General features: G+C 51.3%; 1 protein-coding gene across 2 annotated transcripts in view; it reads right to left on the minus strand.

The window, feature by feature from the left end:
* Positions 1 to 8,984, minus strand: part of SH2D4B (SH2 domain containing 4B) — a 79,578-nt gene extending 70,594 nt beyond the window's left edge. For both annotated transcript variants that reach the window (XM_057736328.1, XM_057736327.1), the window contains exon 1: positions 8,787 to 8,984. In XM_057736328.1, the coding sequence (XP_057592311.1) occupies positions 8,787 to 8,984 (198 nt within the window). The remainder of the gene's footprint in view (positions 1 to 8,786) is intronic.
* Positions 8,985 to 9,825: the final 841 nt, after the last annotated feature.

Genomic DNA, 9,825 nt, shown 5'->3' on the forward strand with positions numbered 1-9,825 from the left:
TCTGTCCCTGTCTGTATGTCCCTCCACAGCCGGACCCCCATCAACACTACTACTATCAAACTTCTTTCACTTTTACCAGTATTATTGTTTTCATTTGCAATGATGTACTTTGCTAGTGAGGCTGAACACCTTTCCACATGGTCATTGTGATTCAAAATTTCACTCCTGTGAATGGCTTGTTCACATCTTTTCCCCATTTTTCTACCATTTGTCTTTTGCTAATTGATTTAGGAAGTTTCTTTATTCTCTGGATAGGAGTCCTCTGCCTGTTATAAAGGTTGCAAATATTTTTCTCTCATTTATCTCCTGCTTTGTTCTCTTTTTAAGCTAGTTTGGTATCTTTTATCAAGAAGATTTTTAAAATCTAGCCATATCTTTATTTTCCTTTTATTTTTCTTGTTGTGTCTTATTTTAAGGAAGCCTTCACTCTCCCCAATATTCTCTCATATTTTCTTTGATTACTTGTAGAATTTTGCTTTTGCTTTCTCTGCATTGGTCTTTAATTACTGGAATATGTCATTTCACCGTGGAAGCAGCCATGAGGAAGAAGAAGATGCCGTGCACTACAGAGGGGGAGCTGGAGCCCCAGTAGGCCTGGACCCAGATTCTAACTCTATCTCAACTCAAACAGAGATACTAACCTATTTCGTTAATTTGAAGACACACGTCTTAACATTTCTGAAATCAGGATGTGTCTTATCAACGATGGTGTATCATGGTTTAATTTACAGCTTTCTTAGTGGTATATAAAAATAGTGCATCTTTTAAGCTATGGCATCTTAGATTTCATGAAATACAAAGGACCCAATCTCAGGTCCCTAAGGGGGTGACTTAAAGGCCCCAGGACAGGTCAGACACAGAGGAGGCAAGGCGCTCAATCCAGGTGAGTTCTCCTTCGTTCCAAAGAATGCAGCTGCTCTGAGGCCTCATTCTTCCTGCAGCCCTGGCCCTTCCTCCTTAGCTTCCAGAACCTGAGCCTTCTCTCTGGGAACCCCTTCCGGCTCCCCTACCAAAAGCCTTCAGCTGGACGAGGCCACACCTTTAGTTCTCTCCTTCTAGATACAGGATGCTCAGAGCTGACAATTAAGGGCTCCATATAGGGCTGATCTCTCTCCACAGCCAAGAAAACTGCACCCTCAGCCCTGGGGACACCCACACCTGCTGGGCACCAAGAGCCATCACGGCAGGTGCCCCCACATTCTCTCACGGCAGTTTCTGCCTGCTCCTCCCGCGGCCCACCTGGTGAGTCTGGGGCTTTGCAGCTTCTGCAAATGCTGGCGTTGGAGACGGGGAGCCGTGGATGCTGGGGGAGCTGCCTAGGTCAGAACCCCGGCACCGAGCTCAGGGAAGGCAGGGAGGAAAGGGAGTGAGCCGGTGGGTGGCAGAGGCCCCCCAGCCAGGGCCAGCGTGGGAACTTTGCACAGTGGCTCCTTCAGCCTCACAGCCATCCCGAAAGCCCCTCCCTCTTCACAGATGAAGGAACTGAGCTGCAGGCAAGCAGAGTGATGCCCCTTAGTGATGCTGAGGCTGTACCATGGAGGAGCTCGCTCACTAGCACAGCTGATGCAGCTTTCTGTCTGCCATATGGAGGCAGAACAGGGCTGAGGAGGCAGAAGTGGGGTCTCTCCCTCCAGATCAATTCACACACCTGGGCAGAGCACCAGCTGCATGGAAGGCCCACACTGGGTCTCCTAGTCCAGACGGGGGGAGTGGTCTGGCCCCCAACCCCTCTCTCCATGACTAAGGGGTCCCACACCCAGCCGCACAGTCACAGCCAGGGTGGTCCCAGGCCATACACTGTGCCTCCAACTCTCAGCAGGTCATAGCACTTTCCCGCAGACTAGCTCTCCCACCCACTGTAATACCACATCTTTGCTCCACCCATAGGAAAGCTTATCAGCATTCCAAGAGCCAAGGGTCTCCTTTTACTGGAATAACTGAATTTCCCCCAGTTTACCCTAAGAAGTGAAACCACACAATGAATAATGATTTGACAGACACAGGAAAGTCCCACCCCCACCCTCATCCCTGAGACTCCAGAAAAACTGAGGTTGGCCAGGCGGTGATGAAGCTGGTCCCATAGCCTGGTCCCATGGGAACATTCAGGAAGAGGCTGAATAAATTCCAAGGGCATCTCCCACCAGAGGCAGACGGAAGGGGTGAGGAAAGGAAGGAGGTGGACGTGGCTTGGCTCTTCTGTGCCCCACGTGGTGGTGGGAGCTTTCTCACTCGTTGAAGAAGTGTTTTGAACCCTCCCAACAACTGTTGGGGAAGGGTTATTATTGCCCATTGCACAGGTGATGTTCCAAGGTCACCCCAGTGGAACCAAGATGAAAATCCAGGGGACTTGGTGCCATTCCACCATGGTAGAGGCATGCTGAAAGCAGCATCAACCCAACAAAAAAGTGGAGAAGTGATCTGTGACACTGTCATTTCCCACCCTCGAACCTCAGGAAATGAGCTAATGGAGCATCCCTTTGGGTACGGAAGTCTGAAAGAGTGGACAGGATCTGCCTGCCCTCCACGTGCACCCTGAGAGCCTATCTACAGGTGATGGACACTAGGACACCTCTCTGGGGTCAGCTGGACAGCCTGGTGTCACCACAGATACACTTCTCGTGATGTTCCTCTTCCCTGACTTCAGGGCTCTCACTGGGAAGCTGGCAGCACCCCCACTGCTGATCTGCTACCTTCACTGGTCCCTCAGACCCACACTCAGCCCCAATTTACTAATCATCGTGGCACAGGGGACTTTTTACCACTTGTCTGCCTTGCACAGGACCCTGGACACCCTCCCCCACCGCCAAACACCTCTTTTTCTCTCCCCATCACATATATTCTATGAAAAAGATCAAACATTCTCCCTCCCCACAGAATTGTTCTTTGAATATTTGCACATGGACAGGAAACATCTTAACAGAAGGAGTGGGACACTGCTGGTGGATAACTCGGCACTGTGAGAAACTGGGGGCGGGGGGAGTAGATTCTGTCAGTGGCTCCCCAACCTCTCCCCCCAAAGCACTGTCCTAGAAGCACTGTCGCACTGAGCCCAGGAAAGCGGCCGTGAGTAGCAGCTCCAAAGAGCTATGGTCCAGAAAGTCAGGGCATCCATGCCCCTGGTTCCCCAGTGTTCCTGCACAGTCGCCGCCCTCTAAGTGGATCTACTGAAAAACTGTTGGAACTAACAGAAAAATTCAAAAAGGGAGTTGAAGAAAATCAGCATGCCTACCACAATATGACAGCAAGAACAGGGACGGGGCAGGAGACAGCTTCAAACGTGGATTTCCCTTGATGTTTAATAACTTCTGTGGGATGTGCTGAGAATCCAAACAGTGAGGGGTGTGCTGCTTGGTTGGCCAGATCCCTTGTACAGGGGGGCAAAGGGGGAATGAAATATTTATCACTTTCCCCTCAGAGGGAAAAATGTGAGGAACAAGTAGTACAAAGTAGAGTTAGTGTCCAAGTAATTACTGTTACTGTGATTTGATTATGAAACTACTATGGGCATAAAAAAAAAATGTCTTGCAAGATAAGTAAACAAAATCAATCTAAAATTCTTGATTATACCAACAAAATCATGGCGAGGAATATTAAAATATCCTTAAGTCTCTTATCTTCAGTAGATGATGTTTCATTCCTGATAAAGATGATAAGTTTGAGTATATTTTTAAAATAAGTTTTAAACTAACATCTGCTATTTAAATATACATTTTCCAATAGACTCCCTTAAAACAAAATGGTATCAAAAGGCTGGAGGAGAGAAAAGATACAGGAAAATGTACACTAAGCAGATGCAAAGGAAAAACATGGTGTTGGTCAAACTAAAATCTAAGTCGAAACCTTAAAACAAGAAATGAAAAGGAAATGAGTTGTAAGCATGAATGAAAAGGTGACAGAGTTGCCATTACTTATATAGTATAGATTGTACTTCAGCTTCTACACTATATCCCCAAACACAAGTATATATTAGGATTTTTAGGCTTTTACTGAAGGTTTTTCAAGGCCTAGGGCAGGGGTCACACTGCACAGCTCACAACCTTTTACTCAAAAAAGGAATCCTTTAATAGCTGTCTCTTCTATCAAGCCCCTCTGACACACCACACATGTAAGGGTCTTCGCAGCTCCCCACCCATAGCCATCCTCCAATTACATCCCTTGGCCTTGCTCCAGATGCTGGGATGGAGACAGTGCCACCGCAGCCATGGTGTCACAGCACTTGCAGGCTAGTGGAGGAGACAGACCACAAGCAAGCAAACAGATACATGAACAAAAGAAGACCACAACAAAGCCAAATCCACAGAGACAGGAAGCAGATCAGCGGTTGCCGGGGCTGGGGGAGGACGGGATGGAGAGTGACCGCTTAATGGATAAGGGCTTTCCTTTTGGGGTGATGGGAATGATAGAGGTGGTGGCTGCACAACATTTTGAATGTACTAACTGTCACGGAATCACACACTTAAAATGGTTAAAATGGTAAATTTTATGTTGTATGTCTTTTACCACAAACACACACACACAAAAAGATACCTTCAGATGTGGTGAGTGCTTTGAAGGAAATCAGGCCGGATGTTGTAAGAGAAAGACTGGGGTGGGGTTCCTTGAGAGCAGGTAGTCAGTGAGGAGCTCAACATTTAACTGAGAAATGAATGAGGGGGAGGACCCAGCCTCGCGAGGATTTGGGGAAAGAGCATTCCACGCAGAGGGACACAAAAGGGTGGAACTCGGGTTGGAGAAGGGGCAGAGGCCCATGAAAAGCATTCGTGTTTCTCTGAGTGCAATGGAAGCCACTAAGGCAGGGAGATGCCTGAGCTAATTAGTGTGTTAAAAGGACACTTTGGCTGCTCTGCAGAGAAAGGTGGCAGGGCATAAGCCTGAGGCAGGGGACCACTGAGAACACGGGTGCGCTGGGGATGTCTGCAAGCAAGTACAGGTTCCCATGCCCAGAAAGGGAACACACTGAGGCTAGGAGGGCCCAGGCCCAGCAGGCAAGGTTGTTATGGTTACTGCATGGTTCCCAGGAAACAGAGAGAAGGCAGATGCCCAGTGAGAAAGACGGTGTCGCACAGCATTCATCAGAGTGTGGACCAGGCCCACCTGGGCACCAAGTCCAGGGCAGATGCACAGCAGGAGTGGCTGAGAGCTAAGACAGGATGCTGGATCGGGTGTCTCCCTCCAGCCCCAGGTCAGGGCTGCTTGTGGGAGCAGCACAGGCTGGGCGGGCAGAGACAAGTAAGCCTAGCAGGTGGGAGCTGCCTCTTGACCCCAGCTGTGGGGGATGGAAGAAGGGGGGCTGGACAGCCTGGACTGGGGCAGGCACAGGGCTGGCCGTGAGCGTGAGAATAAGGCACCTCCATGAGGCTGCGGGTTTGGTTTACGATGTGGCCCGTGTCAGCCACAGTTAAAGAAGAAAGCAGGAAGGAGGGTGGGGAAAGAGGTCTGGGTCCCGGGCAGAGGATGTCCAGACAGATAAGGAAATGGTCACAGAGGAACAAATTCAGTACTGACAGAAACTGCCAAACACGGCAGAACCAGCAAGACCAGGTAGGGAAGCGTCCTGGGTCACAACAACAGTAGGAACACGTGTCCTGAGTCCTGTCTCCCAGGCGACACCCAGCTCCGGCCCCAAGAAACTGGGATAACTGACCAAGCACAGAAGGGGCCAGGAGGTTGTGAAGGCTGCAGCTCCTCACGTGGCGGGGTATGAGTTCCTGCAGTGGCGCAAGGGCACTAAAATGGGAACCGATTTTGAAGGTCATGGTAATGCCGGATGGACATGGCCTAACGCCTTCCCAGAGTCTCAACAAACAACACAAATTCCCATCGGACACTAAATTTTGTCAGAAATGTGACAAACAGCAAACATGGCCGCGGGTGGGAAAACAACGTAAGCTGAGGGTCTGTATCTTCCACAACAGGGCAGAACACCAGAAGCTTCTCAGGGAAGTATAAAGTGGAAACAAAATGACACACCTGCATGGTCCAGGGAGTGAGACATGCCCAGTCATGACCATCACCTTTCATCCCAGCTTACTTCCGTGCACCCCAAACGTGTGTCCCAAGACCAATACAACCCCCGAGGTTCTGTAAACTGGAATAATCCCTATCGCCAGTGTTTATACCTGCCCTCTGCAGGAGAAAGCAGAGAAGTTCTCAGGGACAGGGCGCACCTTGCCTTGACAAGCCCTCAGGACAGCGAGGTCAGGCCCACTAGCAGGTGGGAAGCACCCTCTGAAGAGAGAGGGTGGGAGGGAGGTCTCGGGGCACAACCAGGACTGGAGAGATCCACGGGCAGGAGGAGGTGCAAGGCCATCCCAGGCTGATCGGAACTGAGAAAGTTGTGCTCGGGGATGCCAAGGGGCTGGCACATACAACAGGACACAGCAGACGCTTCCTTCAGGACAAATTGGAGGGAAGGAGGCAAAAGCTGGGAAGGAAGTGCCTGTGAAAGGAAGGAAGAGGAAAGATCCAGCCGATGGAGTCTGTCCCCACACACCCTGCCCTGAGCCATCATGGGGCTGCTTTGCCCCAGGCCTCCCTCCTGTCACTCCCGCTGGCATGTTCCCTGGGATCTGATATGTCTACCCATGGACTCAAGGGCCAAAGCTCTGTCCAGTTCACCGAGGTCAGCACTTAGTAATGTTGGCTAAGGGAATGAATGAGTGAATGAACAAATGAATGCACGCACAGACCATCCACTGAATTGAAGCTCAGCAGTGGATGAGTAGAAAAACGTCAATCACTGGACCAAGGTCAAAGTCACAGGATGTGCATCCCAACTCCATTCTTAGCAGCTAGGTGACTTTGGATGGGCTGTGTCACTTCTGTGAGCCGTGGCTTCCTCATCTGAGATGGGGTCCCAGGGCTATGGGGACATTCAGTGAGGGCAGGCACATGGTCAATATTAAAGGTCATAGACCAGATGGGGGGTTGTTGCAACCCTTCATCGTGATCCCAGGATGGGAAGCACCCCAAATTCACAGTAAGAAGCTCTTCAGCCTCTGGGGCTGAGCCTGCCCCCCAGGGCTTCCCCAAGCTCTGCCCAGACAGCTCCACACCAGGACTGAAGAAAAGAGCTGAGATCCGAGCGGGATCCTGACCTGGAATACACACATTCCTCCTCTTCTCCATTCTTTATAAATCAGAAGATTAATTATCTGGAAAAGAATCTTCTGCACCAGAAACCCAAATGAGTTTAATGTATAATTTCTACATGAAAATGTAGATGTCAATGTGTGACAAATGGCCTTAAAAATATTTTTGCAGTTAAAGTTTTAAGCATCTGTCTTCCTCCCAGAAGAGCCACCGTACAGACAACATGAGGCCCCAGGACTCAGGCCGGGTGGGGCAGGAGAGGCGGCCTGTCATTTTCACCAGCCGTGATGCAGCTGTCAGTGCAGCCCCAGCCTTGGCACCAGCCACACACAACCACGTCATAGCTCTCCCTCCTTGGGGTTGTGCTGTGTCATGTTCAAAAGGGAATTTTACACTCTGTGCCAGCTCAGTGCTAGACCCAAGGATGGAAGACAGAATGGAGAATGGTCTCATCCTGTGGCTCTGAGTCCCCTGGGAGAGCCAGGGAAGCAGACAATGAATGACACTGACAGTGTGCTAAGTGTTAGGGCAGAGATCGGTCCCACGTGCCCAGCAGCCGCCAAGGAGCAAGTACTTCCCTGTGCCAGGAGCATCCCCAAGAGACTCCAAGAGGCAGAGGCTAGAACTGAAGGAGTTTGTCAGGAGGATGAATGCAGGGGAGCACTCCCAATGGGAAGAACCACATGTATAAAGACAGAGGCCAGAGCAAGATGTCCGGATGGGTACGAGTGTGGCCTATGGCACGTGGCAGGGGCTGTCTAGCAGAGAGCCTGGAGTAGAGAGAGGGAGCCAGGTCACCAAGGGGCCTGTATGTCCAGTCCAGAAATAGAACTTTGTCCTGGACTGAAAACTTACAAACAAATCAAGTCTACACTTCACTCTGGTCAACAGTATGGAGGTCAAGAGGAGGGTTGTTGTGGGGAGTGAACGAGAGAGATGAATGGGCTTTGCAAACTGTAAAGTGCAGCATCCACATAAAGTGCCCTCCCCAGCAGGATCTTGAGTCCTGCACCAACTCAGCAGCCCACCCGTTTCAGGGGCACCTTCACTCACAGGCACCCACAGTCTTGACTGGCACATCACTGTTTAGTAACCACCTGAAATGTGGGTTGAACTCTTTGCTTCTTGTCTGCAGTTGCTACTGCCACTGGGGCTGGTCACTCAGCACAGGACATTCCCCAACACCCTCTCTCCAGAGGCCCAGTGGGGCTCCAACACAACCCAAAGCATCCTCTCACACAGGACAGGGAGGAGGGGCACACGGCATGGTGCTGGAGCTGCCATACATGCAAGGGAGGGAGGAATGGCATGTCTTTGTTGCACCCTGGCCCTCTGTCTAGAACAATTGGTGAGGTTCAAGACCATGGCCTCTCTTCACCAGGCAGTCACCAACAGGGTCTGAGCACAATCTGAGATCCCAATGGTGTCTTCCCAGAACCTGGGCCTCCCACAAGACAAAGCAAGTCCCCATGCCCCAATGCCATCAGGTCCCCAGGCAGCCCCCTGTGCTGCCTTGGAGCCCTACACACCTGGTCAAAAGATAGACACCCAGGCTAATGGGATGGGATGCCCACAGAACAAGGGTTTCAAGCTCCCAGCCCTCATCACACCACTGCTCATTTTAAAGAAGAACATAGCCTGACATCAACAACTTTTCCACCTTCCAGGAGGCCAGGGGTCAGCCCCTTGATGACTCCCATCCACATACCTCGCTTGACCTTGGGGGATCTGAGGCCCTCGACCTGGGCCAGGGCCTCCCAAGCCTCACGCTCCTTCCAGCGTCTCAGCTGCTCCTCTCGCATTTTGTAGAAGAGGATGTGCTTCTGCACATCACTGAGCTCAGCGAGGAGCTCAGGGTCGATGTACATGTCATGCAGGATCTGCTGCAGCATGGTGCCACCTGGGATGCACACGCCAGGCAGGACACCCCAGGCTACTCCTCACCCCTGGCTCCTCACGCCAGGGCCACTCCCAGAGCCCCTTCTCCATGCAGCACCATCACTCTGCCTCAGCTCCCAGCCAGCGACGAACTCATCTCCTCTGCCCAGGACAGCAACAGGGACCAGGCAGCAGGAAGCAAAGAGGCAGCCAGGACCTGCAAGGGGGATCCAACACCAGGAGCTGTCCAGTCCTTCTATTGGGTCACATAGAACCACATCCCAGCAGAGCCTGTGTCTTGACCTCCCCTGGGCTCTGGGACAATGGGAGAGTCAAAGCCCCCAGCTCTGCCGGTAATGCCCAGGCCCAGCCCCACCTGGCCCAGCAGGTGTCGAGTGATCTGTTAGTGGAAGGTAACGATGACACCAGCTGTATCGATGACACTGCCCTAGCCAACCAGAAACTGATCTCTCCCCCTACAGGTAAGAGGAGGAGGAGGTGGAGGCAGCTTTGCCTATTAATTCCATGTCTTTTGAGCCAACATCAAACAGGCCAGAGGAGGCAGCCAGGAGCTTCTAGGCTGCTCAGCCTCTGGTGCTACCTGCTGCATCATTGCCAATCTTCCTCTTTTCCAGGACGTTGGGCTACTGAGGTAATCCTTCTAACTCTCGGCCTTGGAGGAGAAAAGAACTTTCCTTCTTTCTGTGTTGCAGCTAAGGAAGAAAGCAAAATTGAATCAGTAGAGACACCCGAGGAGCTTGATCATGGAATTCAAGGACACGAAGGAGGCAGACACCCTCTGCCTTTTCCCTGTAACGAGGTTCTAAGGCTATGCGTGTGCTGGCAGATTAACCC

This window comes from Hippopotamus amphibius, chromosome 5 (assembly GCF_030028045.1).
Source record: "Hippopotamus amphibius kiboko isolate mHipAmp2 chromosome 5, mHipAmp2.hap2, whole genome shotgun sequence".
In the NCBI taxonomy this organism is placed as follows: Eukaryota; Metazoa; Chordata; class Mammalia; order Artiodactyla; family Hippopotamidae; genus Hippopotamus; species Hippopotamus amphibius.